The sequence below is a fragment of the Olea europaea genome, unplaced genomic scaffold, assembly GCF_002742605.1.
Source record: "Olea europaea var. sylvestris unplaced genomic scaffold, O_europaea_v1 scaffold956, whole genome shotgun sequence".
NCBI classification, from domain to species: Eukaryota; Viridiplantae; Streptophyta; class Magnoliopsida; order Lamiales; family Oleaceae; genus Olea; species Olea europaea.
Window position 1 is genome coordinate 45,804 of NW_019268057.1, and position 19,408 is coordinate 65,211.

The 19,408-nt window shown below is 33.6% G+C and overlaps 2 protein-coding genes across 3 annotated transcripts; both read left to right on the forward strand.

The window, feature by feature from the left end:
• The first annotated feature begins 3,005 nt into the window (after positions 1–3,005).
• LOC111392648 (1-aminocyclopropane-1-carboxylate oxidase homolog 1-like) lies at positions 3,006–4,834 on the forward strand. The gene is made up of 3 exons (XM_023018025.1): positions 3,006–3,641; positions 3,773–4,094; positions 4,424–4,834. Exons 1-3 carry the CDS (start codon positions 3,100–3,102, stop codon positions 4,673–4,675), a joined length of 1,116 nt encoding a protein of 371 aa, XP_022873793.1. The 5' UTR covers positions 3,006–3,099; the 3' UTR covers positions 4,676–4,834.
• Positions 4,835–15,632: 10,798 nt separating this feature from the next.
• Positions 15,633–18,583, forward strand: LOC111392646 (1-aminocyclopropane-1-carboxylate oxidase homolog 11-like). 2 transcript variants are annotated; one of them, XM_023018023.1, is made up of 4 exons: positions 15,637–16,379; positions 16,522–16,597; positions 17,254–17,575; positions 18,129–18,566. In XM_023018023.1, the coding sequence occupies exons 2-4, from the start codon at positions 16,551–16,553 to the stop codon at positions 18,402–18,404; spliced, it is 645 nt and encodes a 214-aa protein (XP_022873791.1). In that variant the 5' UTR covers positions 15,637–16,379; positions 16,522–16,550; the 3' UTR covers positions 18,405–18,566. The 2 variants fall into 2 exon arrangements, with proteins under 2 accessions (XP_022873789.1, XP_022873791.1); XM_023018021.1 differs by having other exon boundaries at positions 15,633–16,597; positions 18,129–18,583.
• Positions 18,584–19,408: the final 825 nt, after the last annotated feature.

Below are 19,408 nucleotides of genomic sequence, written 5' to 3' on the forward strand. Positions count from 1 at the left end.
CTAAAAACGTCTGAACACACTTATCATATCCCATTCCGTGTTGCTCACACCTCAATAACACATATTCTCTCATCGCCCACCATGCTTACTAGATTGATCACTCAACTCATGTCTAATTAGTAAGCCACAATAGATCCTAAGTCCACGGGATAATTCTCTATCACCACATCACTTCTCTCAACTTACGTGGATAATAGGCCTCTACCTAACAGAAGTGATAGAAATGCCCATCTCACACTCTACCTAATCAAGGTCTCTTTACAGATAAAGGATTCTAGACATTTAATCTCATCTCCACGTGTGATACAAATATCACACTCTACATCCCCGGTACAAACCACAATGTACTCCTGACCATCTATACTCTACCTCACCAAAAAGACATATAATACACTGCTAATGCATCGTAACCCACTATGCATGGAAGCAATTATACCAAGTAATCATATTGCTTCAAATTCATGCAAATGCACATATCAAACACATTGAAATGCAACATATAATCATCCAACAAGAATTAGGTAGTCACACAGATGCAGAAAAAATCACACACAGATGCACATGCAGTAATTAGGTTTACTCTCAATAAACCTCATTAAGGTCATCACTCGAACCTAAAGCCAGATTCGCCTTACCTCTCATCTTACCCTTCTGCTTATCCTTCTTCTTGAGATGGTCCCTAATAAAATGTCTAGACTTACTACAACTATAACACTGTCTACACTAGACTTGTCCCGTCCTTTGCCCTTCTTCTTACTATCATCATCACTTGAGTCACTACTGTCTTGAGTTCTACCCAAATTCATTTACTTAAACTTTATCCTATTCCTCATTATATGTAACTCTCTACTCCTCTTATCCTCTTTCTCTGCCTTAGTCTCTATCTCCTTACTCTTAAGTGAGTCTATAACAATTTCGAGTGTTAAGGTATCCTTACCATACTTAATTGCATTTTTAACCTCTCCATATGAATCACACATGGAATTAAGCAAGATAATAGCCTTAAATGTTTTAGAAACCTTTTCATCACAATTAACAATGTCTTGAACTAATTTGTTAAAGACATACAATTTGTTGTCAAGATCCTTTGAATGATCCATTCTAAAATTGAAAAATCTTTTAAGCGAGTATAATTTATGAGGAGTAAACTTAAACAAATATAAGTCCTTCAACTTTTCCCAAAATTCTTTTGTAGAATCAAGTTTTTCAACTTTTCTCAAAATAGTATCAGATAGGTGTAAAATAATTGAAGAGAAAGCAAGTTCATCATACTCTTCTTTTTATGTTTCTGTTAAGTTTGCAGGAAATTTACCACCTATGGTTTTTAAAACTTTTTGTTGGACCAAAATACCCTTCACTTTTGTTGCCAAATTGAAAAATTTCATTTCCTATTAAAAATTTCAACTTCAAAGTGTGAAAACATTTTTAAGAAAACAGAACAATCAAATGCGCATATAGGTCACATGAAGTAATCTTAAGACTGTAATATACACCATTCTAGATTCTTAGGGTTTCATAAGATTCACGATCATCGATCAAGGAAATGTTCAAATTGGTCAAGTTTAGGTGTTCTAATAGGTTAATAAATGTAACAGGAAGGTATGTAAATAAAAGTTCGAATTTTCATGCAACACAGTCTCACAAAGTGACTGAATGACAGTTAGAGCACAAAAATTATGAACTTATGATCAAAACTCAATACTTCAAATATGGCAAATAACTCCTAAATTTCTAGCACAGACAATGTTACCTCTTCATAGTAACCACAATCCGATTGTCACCCCACACGATGACGCATTAATGCTGAAATTTAAATTGAGATAAGCCAATATACTAGAGCGGATCAATTTGAGTCCATAAATTACGAGAACCACGAATTTATTATTTTAGGGTAGTCACTATATACCCCAAAGTCAACAGTAACAAATTGAGCAAAATTGGATCTTGAACACGCAGGGGCAAAATCGTCCAGGTTTTATAGCACCACTTAAAACTGAAAATGAACACCACTGCAGGGTCTGTGTCGTCGTCCGGAGGAAATTGCCAGAAGAGACCGTCGTAGAAAGAGGTCCGCGCACCATAGCTTTGATCACGTGTCACCCACCCTGGTGCGCCTCGGTCTGCTGAAAACGTCAATGGTCTTGGTTTGTCTAAAAGGCAAGTAGTTTCATCGAAAAACACCCAAATAGATCCGGTACCAAATTGAAAAAATTGGACAATTTCTGGTTCGATCTTTTTGCCAATTTTCAGACAATTTCTGATTGTTTTTGGGTTAGAAATCCACCAACAATCTTGCTCTGATACCAAATTTTGCGAAATGAATTTTCAATAGATGGATTCTAGGCTTAAATTAAACTTACCAATCAACATATTAACCAACAAAAACTTCAAATCTACAACTCAATCCACTTACGGCTCAATTCCTCATTTCTCACCCACAGAGGAACAACAATATGGTGGTGATTGCAAGCCACAAATGCAAAGAGAAGACAAGAATAGGCAAGAACTCGAAGGATGTCACAAGGAGCAGACACATTTTCTCTCTTCTCACACGAGGGGGCAAACACACGACTTCTTGCAAAGGAAGAGGATATATATAGCTTAAAGTATAATTTCAATTTGGGCTAGGACACAAAGATTGGGCCAAGACACAAAGTAATGAGCCAAGATACAAGGAAGCCTTTAAGTGAATTTGGGCCAAGAAAACATTAAAATCAATTAAGTTGCGACTAGTGACCCACGTTGTTTTCGAGTCGAGTATATCAATTGATTGATTGATAAATATTTCACCCACTGACCGTGATGTATGAAATATAATCCGACATTTTTTAACATCATTGTTCGAGATTTATTGATTATCAAATCCCAAACCATTTTTTAGTCAAAGAGCATGGGGAGAAGCGATGAGTCAAAGCAAGTGGATTGGCTATCACTGTCAATAATGCGTGGGCTCTTCATCACCCATTTTTTAAATAAGAAATATTGGTTTTATATATTTTTATTAGCAAATGATTCCAATCCTCTTGCTTATGGTATTTGTCTATGTAATTTTGCATTTTTTTTGTCTTTCTGTGATCTAATTACCTTGAGGAAAGGAAAATGAAATCCTCCAGGTCAACTGAAGTTGCATCTGCAGAGGAGCAAATCTACGACAGAATAAGCGAATTGAAAGCTTTTGATGAGACGAAAGCTGGTGTTAAGGGACTGGTTGATGCCGGAATCACCAAGGTCCCTCGGATTTTCTTTTCACCAGTGGATGGATTCGACAAGGTTTCTGATCCCGAAAAGGTTGAATTCTGTATTCCTGTTATAGATCTTGACGGTGTTGAAAAAGATCCTGTTTCCCGTAAAAATGTAAAGAACAAAGTCCGGGATGCATCAGAGACATGGGGTTTCTTCCAGGTGATCAATCATGGGATCCCAGATAGTGTTTTGGAAGAAATGTTAGACGGGGTGCGGAGGTTCTATGAACTGGATACAGAGGTCAAGAAAGAATGGTACACTCGAGATGGCTCCAAAACTGTTGTGTATAACAGCAATTTTGATCTATACAGTGCAGCTTCAGCTAACTGGAGGGATACAACTTACTGCAACATGGCTCCTAATCCTCCCAGTTCAGAGAATTTGCCAAAAGCATGCAGGTATATTTTGTGTAATCAATTTTGTCACGGATTGAGTCATAATCCCTAGTTTCGAGAGCAATAATAATCATCAAAACAATAAGAAAACAAGCAAAACAGAATATGTTTTAACATAGTGCAATTTCCTGCAGAGACATTCTGATCGAGTATTCCAGGCAAGTAAGAAATTTGGGTCTCATTTTATTCGAATTATTGTCTGAAGCCCTTAATCTTAATCCCAACCATCTGTATGACATGGATTGTGCCGAGGGGCTTGCAATTTTGTATCATTACTATCCAGCATGCCCCGAGCCCGAACTGACTCTAGGAGCAAGCAAGCACGCTGACTATGACTTCCTCACCGTGCTGCTTCAAGACCATATTGGAGGGCTTCAAGTCTTGTATCAGAACCAATGGGTTGACATTCCTCCTGTCCCCGGAGCTCTAGTGGTTAACATTGGAGATCTTCTACAGGTGCGTCCTTATCTAACATACTGATTTTATTTTATTTGTTTTTTTAACTTATGCTACTACTGATATGTCGCTGTAAATTGGAATAAAGACAATTGGATAAATAAAATGAAGGCGTAAATTATTGAAATGAGTAAATACTAAAGGTTTCCATTAAGCAATCTGCTGTTCTGTAAAGCAATATGTCCGCCTACTGTTTTGTCACGTTCCTAATCGAAATTTCCTTCCTTTCATCGTGTTGGACTCCACCACAGTCTAACTTGGACTACATAATTTTAGTTTACTGGAACCAGAGAACTTTGTTAAGTACTGTTACTTGGTGATTGTTTCAGCTGATATCAAATGACAAGTTCAAGAGCAGCCAACATAGAGTACTAGCAAACAAGGCCGGCCCAAGGGTATCAGTGGCTAGTTTCTTTACTACTGGTTTGGTACCATTATCGAAGATTTATGGACCTATTAAGGAGTTGTTATCGGAAGATAATCCTCCAAAATATAAAGAAACTACAGTGAGAGATTACTCTTTACACTACAATGCAAAAGGGATTGGAGGGGCTTCTGCTTTGTTGGATTTCAGGCTCTAAACTTGGTTATTGTCCGTACCAATTGTAATGTACTTACAATTCTTAAGTGATGCTTTCTGCAGTAGAACTGACATAATTTGTAACCGATAATACTCTTCGTTTAAAGATTTGGAGGAGAAGAAATTCTGGTTATATGCAGCATAATTATTAGTTCATTAATCTCTCTTCTTGAATATTTCCCATTGATGCACAAACCACATTGTTAAAAATGCAGAGATGTCACCAAACTAAGAGTTAGTACTATCCAACTCTACACAGCTTTCTTTATCCATTGTATATTAATTAGTGGTTAGATGGACATTGTTCAAATTTTATGAAACTTTAAATTTTAATGACATCAAACCTAATTATTTTACTGCCAAGATCCTACACGTCAAATTACCAAGAAAATTAATAATGCGGGACATACCTTAATTATTTGGGAATGATTCTTTGTTACTAGGTTTTGATTCCGGATCTTGAATCTTGATTTTTGATTATGAATTCTTGAATCATTCTTCTTGATTCTTAATTGTTGATTGCCTGTTCTTGATCGTAGGTTTATGATCTTCCTTTTCAATATGTTTTCTCTTTAATTCTTGTGTTAATGGGATGATAAAAAAAATGAGAGGTTGCCTATGAATTGGGGACTATAACTCTATATATAGTTTCCAAATGTATTTCGCACATCATGAAATAAAATTCTAAAGGAATCCGGTCTCTACACATATAATCCGGCCCACACTTTATTTAGATGCCCTAAACTCAATTACTTTATTTTTTTATTAGATCACTTTAATTTTGGGCTTAACTTCAAATAGCCATTATACATAAGTAATTACATATGTTGGCCACATGACAAATTAATAATTTTTCAACAATCTCCCGATTGGGCTACATATGTTACCTTATAAATTTTGTATAACCTTATGAGCTCAATACTTTTGCTATTATAACCAAAAGGCGTCTTCAAACAATCTCGTTCATTAATTATGCTAATATAGGTTCAATGCGGTCTTCCTTAAAATTACCATAACTAAACCCTCAATGGTCACATATATCAACACAATCAAATGACATAGATTAAGTGTGGATGTTTAGCACGAAAATTACATGCAATTGTGATATGAACATGCATATTTTCAACTGGTCTTACCTTATGAGATCAAACCAAAACTTTAATCAGAGTGAAATTGAACTGAATACTTTATTTTTGAAATAAACCGAATCCGAATACAAACTTCTACTAAATTGACATATCATAAAAATGCAACACCTATGTAGGTAGTATTCTCATGAAAAACCTTGGGTGATAGCCCTTTAGTAAGCGGATTCGCAATTATAAAGTTTGTCCTAATTATTCCATAGAAACCTGAACATTCTGAATTATTTCCTTAACAACTAGGAACTTAATATCTATAAACTTTGACATCATCAAGCTCCTGTAGGAATACAAGAATGATATTGTCACAGAATAACTAAAGTGGTCATTCTTTCTTTGCATTGCATGTTGAAGTTTGATTGATTAGATCTTCTACCAATACAATACCGTCCTTATTTTCTTAGATAAAGACTATAAAAGTATCCGAATTGCAATTTTCTTTTCTCTAGTGGATTTCCTTAATGGTATTTGTTCTTAGGTTTTTGAGTTTGTTCTTCTAAAACAATCTTTTGATTGTGTATGATAGATTTTATAATATTGTTTAAATTCGAAATTGTTTCTTTGAACAAAATCTGGAGCAAGAATTTGTCTTTGGTCAATAGTCAGTTGCAACAGAAGCAATATCAAAAATTGACTTTGTAGTGGGATCATAAAATTTGTAACCCTTAATAGTTACCGTACTTTGAACTTTATTGTATATTTAAGTTGCAATCTTTAGCGCTTCAACCTAGAGAGATTCTGGTATAGTGTGGGATGATTCCACATTCCTCTAGGAATTTATCAAAAGGCCTTGAACGTTGTTCTCCTGATCCGTTATATCTATCATAGTACTCACCACTATTGTAAGATTTGACTTGCTTAATTCTTTTGCTGAGTTAATTTTCAACCTCGGCCTTGTAAGCCTTGAACATGTCTAGTGTTTGGTATTTCTCGCAGATGAGATATAGGTAGTCATAGTGAGAAAAATTTGTCTATGAACATAATAAATTATTGCTGACCATTCCAAGAAGTCAAAGGAAAGGAAATCGTCCTCATAAAACTGTATAAATTAGTCCTAATACGTCTGAAGTTTTATTGGTACCTAATTTTCTTATGTTTGTTTGTGATTAACATAAATACTTGATTCTGAAAAATTAGCGGAATCTAGAATTCTTTTTGACACAAGATTTTTCATCCTCTTTTGAGGGATGCGACCTAATCGCTTATGTTATATCGAAGTAAATTCTCATTGATTAATTTATATTTAATACCACGTGAATTCTCATGTAAGGTTTCTTTATAAGAGACAACCACATTAAGCAGATATAGGTTATCATAACTGGATGAAGAAGTGATACCAATAATATTTGAATTAAGAAAAAAAACTGAACTTACTATTTTCAATTGAATAAAAGTAATCAAAATTGTCCAATGTAGAAACAAAAACCAAATTTCATAATGCCTCTTTAAATTCACATAATAATCAATCTTTAATAATAACCTAAAAGTCTTTATAGCCTCAACTTTAACTGATTTAATATCGCCCCATACAGATGAATTTTTCATCATCAATTGGCTTTAGGCTATTTGGACAACCCCGCATAGACACGCTTATTTAAATAGTGACACCAAAATTTATCCACAAAATGTGTCTGGGTATTGAAACTAAATTAACCTTAGACCATACCAAAATGAGAAGTGTACTTGACTTTACACGCCAAGCGTGAAATTTAGTACAATTTCTTTTCATGTGTCCTACTTTTTCACAAAAGTAACAGCTAGATGATTTAACATTTTCAGGTGTCTGCTATTTCTTTTGAACTGAACTAGATGCAACTTTCTTATTCTTCAACTTGTTATTAGAGGTACTTGTCAAGTGAGTACTTCCAGGTCTCTTTTGCGTTAGACTTTCTTCTTCTTGCACACAATATGAAATGAGCTCACTAAGAGTCCACTTTCCTTTTTGACAATGTAACTGACTTTAAGTTAACCAAATTGTGCAGGAAGAGAAATCAAAACCATATGCATGAGCAAGTCGTCGAACAGCTCAAACTTTAATGCCCTTTGTTCTGAAACAAAATGAGACATATCCATAATGTACTTCTTATTTTTTTTAGCCTTATACTTTAGTGAAATCAAGTTTACTAAAAGCATACAAGTTTCGACCTTATTGTCCTTTTGCTAAGCGTTAGAAGTTATCTTATTGGACAGAGTGCTCCTAAATGTTGCTGAAAATTTATGCTTCATGACCATAAGACTTATGCAATTTGAACGATCCATTTATTCGAGTCCCATTTTATTAGCGGAACTCTTATCCGTAAGAGTAGTGGACTGTTTAGTCCTTAAAGCTAGATCCATGTCACCAAGACCAATACAAACATTATCTTTTTAGCCTTTAAACTTTAGTTCAAGCATAAGAATTGAATTGATGTTGGCATATATTGCAGTAGTTGATGAATTAAACGAATAGAGAACCTAAACCTAAATAGCATGTTCACATGAAAATCCGTGTTGGACAATCAATAATTTCAAATAATGGTGAGCCCCATCACAAGAGACCGAGTACAATATTGATATTTAGTTTTTGTACAAAAATATCAACTTGTAAGTGGTACTCTTGGTGTTGTAATCAAATATTGACAATAAATTTGATCAAATATTAAGTCTATCTTTGAACCGACTCAATGTTCACATAATGAAAAACTTTACAATTGTCACATATTTGTTACCACTGTTGTGCAAGTAATTATGTCAATTAATTGACATAAAATAACCGATTTCCTGACAAAAAAAATGTTGCTGCAAAAATTGAGATTTTGTTACAAAAGCAATTTAGCGACGACAATACTTTTTTGCGAGTATTATCACTCTATATAAGTCACAGAATGTGTTCTGCGACACTTTTTGGCCGTTCACCGCATTAACAAAATCACGACACTATTTGTGTGACGCCAAAAATACGAAATGACAACTCAATATTTGTAGCCGTAATGTCGTCGCAATGTATATATATCGCGAAAAATTTAAAGAGCGACAAGTCAATTTGTTGCAACGAATATTTCAATAAAGTTTTTACGAGAAATATGTTTGTTACGAATGTCTAGTCATGGAATATATTTTGCGACAACTCCCGACCATTCATTGCATTAACAAAATCGCAACATTATTTATTTGTCACAAAATATATGAAACGGCAACAAGATATTTGTAATTATAATGTCGTTGCAGTGCTATATGTCGCGAAACAATAAAAGAGCGACACGATAGTTTGTTGCAACGATTATTCCAATAAAGTTTTTATGAAAAAAATATGTGCTGAGAATATTCTTTTAAAGGTGTAACTTTTGCTACCTATTTTAGTTACCGTACTTTGAACTTTATTGTATATTTAAGTTGCAATCTTTAGCGCTTCAACCTAGAGAGATTCTGGTATAGTGTGGGATGATTCCACATTCCTCTAGGAATTTATCAAAAGGCCTTGAACGTTGTTCTCCTGATCCGTTATATCTATCATAGTACTCACCACTATTGTAAGATTTGACTTGCTTAATTCTTTTGCTGAGTTAATTTTCAACCTCGGCCTTGTAAGCCTTGAACATGTCTAGTGTTTGGTATTTCTCGCAGATGAGATATAGGTAGTCATAGTGAGAAAAATTTGTCTATGAACATAATAAATTATTGCTGACCATTCCAAGAAGTCAAAGGAAAGGAAATCGTCCTCATAAAACTGTATAAATTAGTCCTAATACGTCTGAAGTTTTATTGGTACCTAATTTTCTTATGTTTGTTTGTGATTAACATAAATACTTGATTCTGAAAAATTAGCGGAATCTAGAATTCTTTTTGACACAAGATTTTTCATCCTCTTTTGAGGGATGCGACCTAATCGCTTATGTTATATCGAAGTAAATTCTCATTGATTAATTTATATTTAATACCACGTGAATTCTCATGTAAGGTTTCTTTATAAGAGACAACCACATTAAGCAGATATAGGTTATCATAACTGGATGAAGAAGTGATACCAATAATATTTGAATTAAGAAAAAAAACTGAACTTACTATTTTCAATTAAATAAAAGTAATCAAAATTGTCCAATGCAGAAACAAAGACCAAATTTCATAATGCCTCTTTAAATTCACATAATAATCAATCTTTAATAATAACCTAAAAGTCTTTATAGCCTCAACTTTAACTGATTTAATATCGCCCCATACAGATGAATTTTTCATCATCAATTGGCTTTAGGCTATTTGGACAACCCCGCATAGACACGCTTATTTAAATAGTGACACCAAAATTTATCCACAAAATGTGTCTGGGTATTGAAACTAAATTAACCTCAGACCATACCAAAATGAGAAGTGTACTTGACTTTACACGCCAAGCGTGAAATTTAGTACAATTTCTTTTCATGTGTCCTACTTTTTCACAAAAGTAACAGCTAGATGATTTAACATTTTCAGGTGTCTGCTATTTCTTTTGAACTGAACCAGATGCAACTTTCTTATTCTTCAACTTGTTATTAGAGGTACTTGTCAAGTGAGTACTTCCAGGTCTCTTTTGCGTTAGACTTTCTTCTTCTTGCACACAATATGAAATGAGCTCACTAAGAGTCCGCTTTCCTTTTTGACAATGTAACTGACTTTAAGTTAACCAAATTGTGCAGGAAGAGAAATCAAAACCATATGCATGAGCAAGTCGTCGAACAGCTCAAACTTTAATGCCCTTTGTTCTGAAACAAAATGAGACATATCCATAATGTACTTCTTATTTTTTTTAGCCTTATACTTTAGTGAAATCAAGTTTACTAAAAGCATACAAGTTTTGACCTTATTGTCCTTTTGCTAAGCGTTAGAAGTTATCTTATTGGACAGAGTGCTCCTAAATGTTGCTGAAAATTTATGCTTCATGACCATAAGACTTATGCAATTTGAACGATCCATTTATTCGAGTCCCATTTTATTAGCGGAACTCTTATCCGTAAGAGTAGTGGACTGTTTAGTCCTTAAAGCTAGATCCATGTCACCAAGACCAATACAAACATTATCTTTTTAGCCTTTAAACTTTAGTTCAAGCATAAGAATTGAATTGATGTTGGCATATATTGCAGTAGTTGATGAATTAAACGAATAGAGAACCTAAACCTAAATAGCATGTTCACATGAAAATCCGTGTTGGACAATCAATAATTTCAAATAATGGTGAGCCCCATCACAAGAGACCGAGTACAATATTGATATTTAGTTTTTGTACAAAAATATCAACTTGTAAGTGGTACTCTTGGTGTTGTAATCAAATATTGACAATAAATTTGATCAAATATTAAGTCTATCTTTGAACCGACTCAATGTTCACATAATGAAAAACTTTACAATTGTCACATATTTGTTACCACTGTTGTGCAAGTAATTATGTCAATTAATTGACATAAAATAACCGATTTCCTGACAAAAAAAATGTTGCTGCAAAAATTGAGATTTTGTTACAAAAGCAATTTAGCGACGACAATACTTTTTTGCGAGTATTATCACTCTATATAAGTCACAGAATGTGTTCTGCGACACTTTTTGGCCGTTCACCGCATTAACAAAATCACGACACTATTTGTGTGACGCCAAAAATACGAAATGACAACTCAATATTTGTAGCCGTAATGTCGTCGCAATGTATATATATCGCGAAAAATTTAAAGAGCGACAAGTCAATTTGTTGCAACGAATATTTCAATAAAGTTTTTACGAGAAATATGTTTGTTACGAATGTCTAGTCATGGAATATATTTTGCGACAACTCCCGACCATTCATTGCATTAACAAAATCGCAACATTATTTATTTGTCACAAAATATATGAAACGGCAACAAGATATTTGTAATTATAATGTCGTTGCAGTGCTATATGTCGCGAAACAATAAAAGAGCGACACGATAGTTTGTTGCAACGATTATTCCAATAAAGTTTTTATGAAAAAAATATGTGCTGAGAATATTCTTTTAAAGGTGTAACTTTTGCTACCTATTTTATGCAAGAATTATTGGATATACGTGCCAAGATTTCTCAATTTGAGGCACTAATGCATAAGTTCATATCGAATCAACTCGGCATGTCTCCACAACAAGCTGAACCAGCAACAATGTTTAGCATGCCACCGCCTATTGATAATTTATGAATTATAATTTATTATTTATTTGCATTAATTGTTGAGACAGCTATTTTTCTTTATGGCAATGTTCAACCTAGTATTTCTATTTTTGTAAGTTGTTATGTGATTGAAAGTTTAATCGTCTAATGCATTTTTCTTAATTTTTTTGGGAATAAATATCTTTTGGAAATTTTATACAACTTTTATCATAAAAATTTTGCTCTTGATAAAAATTAATTAAAATTTTTAAAAATTTGTATTACATATTAAAATTTAGTCAGACGAAAAAATAAACACTTATTACAAAAAAATAAATAACGTTAGAAAAAAATTAAGACAGGAAGTAAAGAATGTTACAAAATAAAATAAAATCAACGGATGAGTTACATTGTAAAAACTTTATAACAACATATATTTGAGGGCTTTTGCAGCATGCATTGCACGTTGTAGTATCTTTCAACTCTACGACAATATTAGAATCTACAATATATGGGTGAGCATTGTAAAAAATCTACTGCAATATTTTTTGTCTGTTGCAAAAAAAATATTTTCTTGTAGCCTTTGGATCTTCCAAGTATAGAATTTTTAGCAACAAGTATAGAATTTTTCATGAATAGGAAGAAGCTCATAAGCCATTGCCATTTTGGTTGCTGTGAACATAGAAATTGTGTGTTTTCTACTAATCAATGGCAGAATTTTTGTGCCATCTTTTATTGCTAAGTTCAAGGCTTCTACTAAGGATTCTACATTTGGCGAAAAAGTGTATCCCAATTCTTCAATGAGAAGTGCTACATGTACATAAATTGTCTACATAATGATACTCATAATTATATGTGGTACTAAATTCAACCTTTAATTCAAATCTCACACTTGTACATTAACAATCGGATGATTGCCACATCACATTATAGACACGATTATGTGCAATAATTTTGCACAAGTAAAATTTCTCTTCTTCAATTAGTATCAAAGTTCCAGTTGTACTTGGAAAATTTGGAGTCAAAATTATCTTCCCGCAATGCATTGCTTCAATTAATTATGTGCAATAATTATGTACAAGTAAAATTTTCCCTCTTCAATTAGTATCAAAGTTCTATTTGTACTTGGAAAATTATGTATTGCTTCATTATGTGCAATAATTATGAACAAGTAAAATTTTCCTTTTTCAATTAGTATCAAAGTTCCAGTTGTACTTGGAAAATTTGGAGTCAAAATTATCTTGCCACAATGCATTGCTTCAATTAATGTAATATTAAGCCCTTGAGGCCTCAAAGTTGGTTTCCCAAATAGATCAATAAAATTGTAAAATCAGACAGTTCCAATGGATCAAACATGCTCTAAGAAGTAAAATGACATACTTTTGAATGAAAAAATCGAAGAATACTATCCGCATGTTCTTAGAGCATGTTTGATGCGTTGTAGTTAAATGGACAATGTTTCCTTTTTAATCCTATCCCGTACTATGCAATAAGCCATTATGTAGGGATATATTCGTTCTTTTTTTTTTTTTTTTCATAATTTTGAAATTTCATGTAACCTAAAGCTTGTTTGACCTTGAGAACAAAAGATTCTTAAGGATGATTGTTCCTAAAAGTATAATATTTTTAGAATGGTAGAGCATAAATAAAATACAATAACACGATAAAAAACGGAAAATCTAATCTGAATAGATTTCTTGCATATGAATTTGGTTTCTTTGATTTCAAAATCGAAATCCCAATCGTTGTATCCTTTAGAGTTCAGATTACATTTGGAGCCATCTAAAATGGTATTCCTTGAAATGTCTACCTGCAACTTTTAATTGCATTAGCGTAAGGTTTGATGATTCCTTGTAGCATAATAAACAGAAAATAACCAAAAACAATAAAATCAATGCACTTTAAACACATTGAAATAGAAAAAGAATTCGATAGGTTTATTAACTAAACTGAAAAAACGACTATGTAAATATAATACAGCGAGCAGATGAAGACAAGTGAAAACACAGTTAGGGAAAGGATGCGGTCTATACTGAAATGAATGTCATAGCACTAAAACTATGCAGAAAATGAATAAATTTTAACATATTCCTCAATTGGTATGGCTCAATTGATGAATATTAGAACCACAGTACGGATACAATAATTGAGCCTAACAAATAAAAGTTAGTATGTAGTATAATTTCTACATTTTTTTTTGCTGAAAATTTAAAATCATAAAATATATGATTTATGAAAATTAATTTTTTATTAAAAAATTATAAAAAATTCGTTCGGTTCGATTTTGTGTGGTTTTTTAAAATCGAAACCGAGACCAAACCATTTTAAAACGGTTAGATTCGTTTTGAGGAAGAAAAGCCGTGGGTCCACGTGGACCCGAACCAATGGTTTCAAACCAATGGTTTTGATTCAATTTGCGGTTTTGTGAATTTTTTATTTATTTATTTATTTATTTTATTTTATTTATTTATTATTAATTTTTTTAGGGTTAAAGCCTGTATAAGGGCTGTAAGTCTTTGAAATATTGTGTGGTGTCTTTTGGTGTAGGCCCGTTGCACCAACCATAAATTTATTGCTTTTATAATCGATTAATAACCAACTTTTGCATTCAAATCTTGTGTAAGCTTTCGTAATATTTTCGTCTTGATATTTGCAATGTTTGAAATGATGGTTTTCGTTGGACAAATATTAAATTTTCAAGACATTGGACAAATTGCAGGTCAAATCTCGATATTTTTTTTTATTTAGCAAAATCGAGTATGCTGAGCTAACATTGAGCTTGCTACATAAATTTTGAATTTACTCTAGAACTTGTGAGGAATTAGTATACAACTTTTGTTACACAGCTTTTTACATGACAAATAATATACTATCGAAATATTGAATTTAGATGTTCATTGCAAAAAAACAAAGTGCAATTTGGAGTTGGGGATAAAAAATATGCAAATTTGAAAGTAGGTTGTCGAACAAATTCGAATTTTCAACAGAAAACTTTATATATGCCTATCATACTCGACTTGTACATAGTAAACTCGAGACTTCCATGACAAACTCAAGTTTCGAACTTCTAACTCGTCATATAAAATGCGATATTACCTATTTTTCAATCTCTATTTATAAATAAGGATGTGAAAACCCTTAGATAATTTGGATGGTGGAGGAAGGTGATTGGGTTTATGTAATTTTTGGAATAAGGCAAGAAGTGTCACTGTAGCACACATTCAATTCAGATAACTCCTCAACTTAATGAAATTCATATAGAAACAAGATGACATGTGACTGAAGGGCCACTCCTTTTTGTACTGCACTACTTGTCTACAGACTAATCGCTCAGACAATAAATCCAATAAGAAAAACAAAAAGACAAAAGATACGTGCTTTGCTGTATCTCCTTTAGTTATCATAAAATATATGATTCAAGAATTGAGAGATTTTTATTTTTATTTCTGGTCTAGATTTTCTCTAATTTTTTAAAACTATAGTGTTATATCTTTGTAAGGAAAGATGCAAACAAATCGACACTCAATGAAAGGATTCTTTTCCCTAAAAGTAAATAAGTAAAGCACCATTTCTCATAATTGTATATGTTAAAAATATTCAAAATAAGATCAGTCACATCAAGACACGAACAACGATCAATTATTTTACATGGAAAACTTTTCCGATGTGATGAATAAAAACCAAGGAGCCATAGTCCAATCAAAACCTGCACTATCCATAAAATAATGGATACACAGAGTATTCTCTAATTACAACTAGAGGGTGCAATCTATATTTCTTCAAGCTAACAAAAATCTCGACTGTACAATACGAAATAGAAAAATATATGGAAAATGTTGAAGAACCCGAGATTTAATCCCAGGTTCCGTTCGAGCCGCCTCTGCCCCTGATTTTGATGACGAGCCCCCCCAAGTGCAGAAGTTCAACGGCTGAGGTGAAACACCTCGGCCCTGGATTGGAGCTCGGGATTTAAACTCGGGCTATGTAGCATAGTCCAAAATATATACCCATAAACACATGGTTATTGTTCACGCACATGAACCAATGAGTTTTTTCCTCCACATAAAAGAAAATATCCCAACAATCCCACCAAAATCTGTCCAAAATAAACAAAATTTTCCATTCATATATATTCCCCCGGTCTATTCTTCTTTCACTATTCTGACTACAGAGAAGATGTCTGAATATGATAGGAAAAGAGAAACCAAAGAATTTGATGATACAAAAACTGGTGTAAAAGGTCTATTGGAAAAAGGGTTGTCGAAAATTCCTCGTATATTTTTCCATGATCAGTATATACTTGAAAAGAAATCAGTCTCTGCCAGTCCAGAGTACTCTATCCCAATAATTGATTTTGAAGGCTTAAACGAAAATGCAGTGAAGCGTAAAGAAATCGTCAATAAAGTTAAAGACGCTTGTGAAAGTTGGGGCTTTTTCCAGATCATCAATCATGGGATTCAGGTAAGCATCTTGGATAAAGTAACTGAAGGTATAAGAAAATTTCATGAGCTAGAAACTGAGGTGAAAAAACAGTATTATTCCCGGGATGTTAAGAGGAAGATTACTTTCAACACTAATTTTGATTTACTGCAAGCGTCTACAGCTAACTGGAGGGACAGCATTTATTTTGTTATGGCTCCTGATCCTCCAGAACCTGAAGAAATTCCAGAGGTGTGCAGGTATGTTCCTATTTGAGCACGGCTAGATGCAAAAAACCTATAACCATACTTGGTGTAGATCAAGTTTTCCACTCTACGACGTGGGAACACACAATTGAACAGTTAAAAAAACAGTTTTTCCACTAATCAAATCTTGACATCAAGGATGATGTACGCCAAGTTTTACACTTTTTGACGTGAGAACACACAATTGAATAGTTAAAAAAGAAAAAAACAGTGTTTTCACTAATCAAATCTTGACACCAAGTATGATGTGCAAATATTAATGTACAAGTGGCTTCATTCTAAAACATATTAACTTGTGTACTTATCCCCCCAACCGTAAATACAAAAATGCCACTTGTAAATTTTGATCAATATACTTATTTACCCGATCAAAAAATAAAAAATTGAAAAAATAAAAAATGCCACTTGTGCATATAGATTTATAGGTGTTGAGATGGCAGAATTTAATTTACTGGTTTAACTTTGCTTTTTGTTCAAAATCTAATGAAATTTTGCTAGTTGATATTACTGCTTGTACATGCAGCATTTCTCAAATAAATGTGCATTCACTTTGCTTGTTCCCGACTTTGAATCTTTATTTCTATTTGTCATTGATCTCGCGAGAAGGGATCAAAGCTTGATGGATAATGTGATACAATTCTATCTTGCAGAAATATCATGATGGAATACACGAAGGAAGTAATGAACTTGGGGTTTACACTGTTTGAATTGCTCTCAGAAGCATTAGGACTAAACCCAAATCACTTGAGAAACATGGATTGTGCCGAGGGGCTTTACATCCTTGGCCATTATTATCCACCGTGCCCTGAACCAGATCTGACGTTAGGCCTCAGCAATCATACTGATTGCAGTTTCTTGACTGTACTTTTACAAGACCAAATTGGTGGTCTCCAAGTTTTGCACCAAAATCAGTGGGTAGATGTGCCTTCTTTGCCTGGAGCTCTAGTTGTAAATGTTGGAGACCTTGTGGAGGCGAGTACACTTATCCCCTGTTTGTTTGGTAGAAATTAAAATTAGATATTTAGTAGATTTCGATAACACTTGATGGAACATGTGGTTGGAAAAGTTGTGGGTCCTATAAAATGTGATTAAAATTAATTTCTAGAGTGACTTATAGCAATTATTCGCCAATAGAACCGGTTTGAAAAGAAAGAGTATCCAGATGGTTATAAACCTAAAAAACCAAGCCTTAATGATAGGGAACATAATTTGAGTCAATACTTTGATGTCTATGGTGGTCCATATTCACGATTAGGCGACTTTACGTAAGTCTTTTAATAGAAGTTGACCTTCAAAATCATCTTGTAAACAGTGAGGGCTATCCCGAGACAGGTGCCAGACATTACTGATTTAATGTCATTTAGTACAACTCACTCTTAAAACTGACTTCTAAAGAGAAGGCTTCCTATTGCAATATCTATAGTTTGGTTATTCCCTATTGCTATTTTGATATCTTGAAGATGCATTCACAAGATAAATGACACTTTTAAGTCTGTTTTATACTTTTGGTGTTTTATTACTGCAGCTTATTACCAATGCGAGGTTCAAAAGCGTCTATCACAGAGTATTGGCAAAGAATATAGGGCCAAGAATCTCAGTCGCAAGTTTTTTCAGATTGCATTTTCAAGAAAGCAGTAAAACTAAAGTGTATGGGCCGATCAAGGAGTTATTGTCTGACGAACATCCAGCCATCTACCGAGAAACCACCAGCGAAGAGATTGCTACGTGCCGCTACACCAAAGGCCTTGATGGGACCCCACTACTCTCACACTTTAGGTTGAATGCAACTGCCAATGAGTGATTTAAATCAGCTTTAATGTCTTGAGCAATGTGCCATGTTAAATTGTGTAGATATAAAAAAATTTGAAGTCATTATGTTATTATGAATCAGATCGTGCAAATATAGTATGTGCGAGTGATATCTTTATATCATATATGTATGCATACAGACCTTTCGATTTAAGCCATAATGATTTAGTAGACGTCTCGCAGGTCATTTCATAATGATTACTCAATTGCACTTAGGGACGGAGTGAGCACCAAAGAACCATGGTGGTCGCCAGTGCTGGCTTCACCGAAAATTGTTTTTCCATATATTTGGCGGTTGCTCGATGGTCGCTCGAGCGGTCATGGAGCAGCCATGCAAGCTCCCCTAGATAACCCTTAGTTCACTTGAATTCCTAAATCCGTCGGTGATTACACTATTTATCACCGGAAAAGATTGTACTTTTCATTTTTGGACATAGTCACATAATATCTCGTACCTTCTTTATACCTTTCATTTTTTATCACCTCTATTATTAACAATCCTTTCATTCACACAATCTCGCAAATACCTAATTATATAAAGATTTTGAAAGAGACGTTGACAAAAAGAAAAGACTATCAGAGTATGAAATAACCCTAAATGAGAAGAGAATCATGGTGTTGCTTATCAAGCCTCCTAAATTAAAAAGATTCACGGAATTTCAAATTATCTTACTCAATAGGAAATTCCTGTAATTTTCGTGCTTTATGTGATTGTGGAGCGAGCCATAATTTGATGCCTTTGTTTGTATACATTAGATTATGTTCGGGGAGGCAAAGTAGCAATGTTGTCTTTGCAAATGGAAAATAGATCAAGCAAATGTTCACAAGGCATGATTGATAATATGCTAATCAAAGTTGAAAATTTCATCTTTTTGCAGATTTTATAATTCTTGATAGAGAGATGGATCGGGATATGTCGGTGATCTTAGATCAACCATTTCTAGCAATGATTATGCTCTCATTGATATCAAGAAATGTAAGAAGCTAAAATTCTTG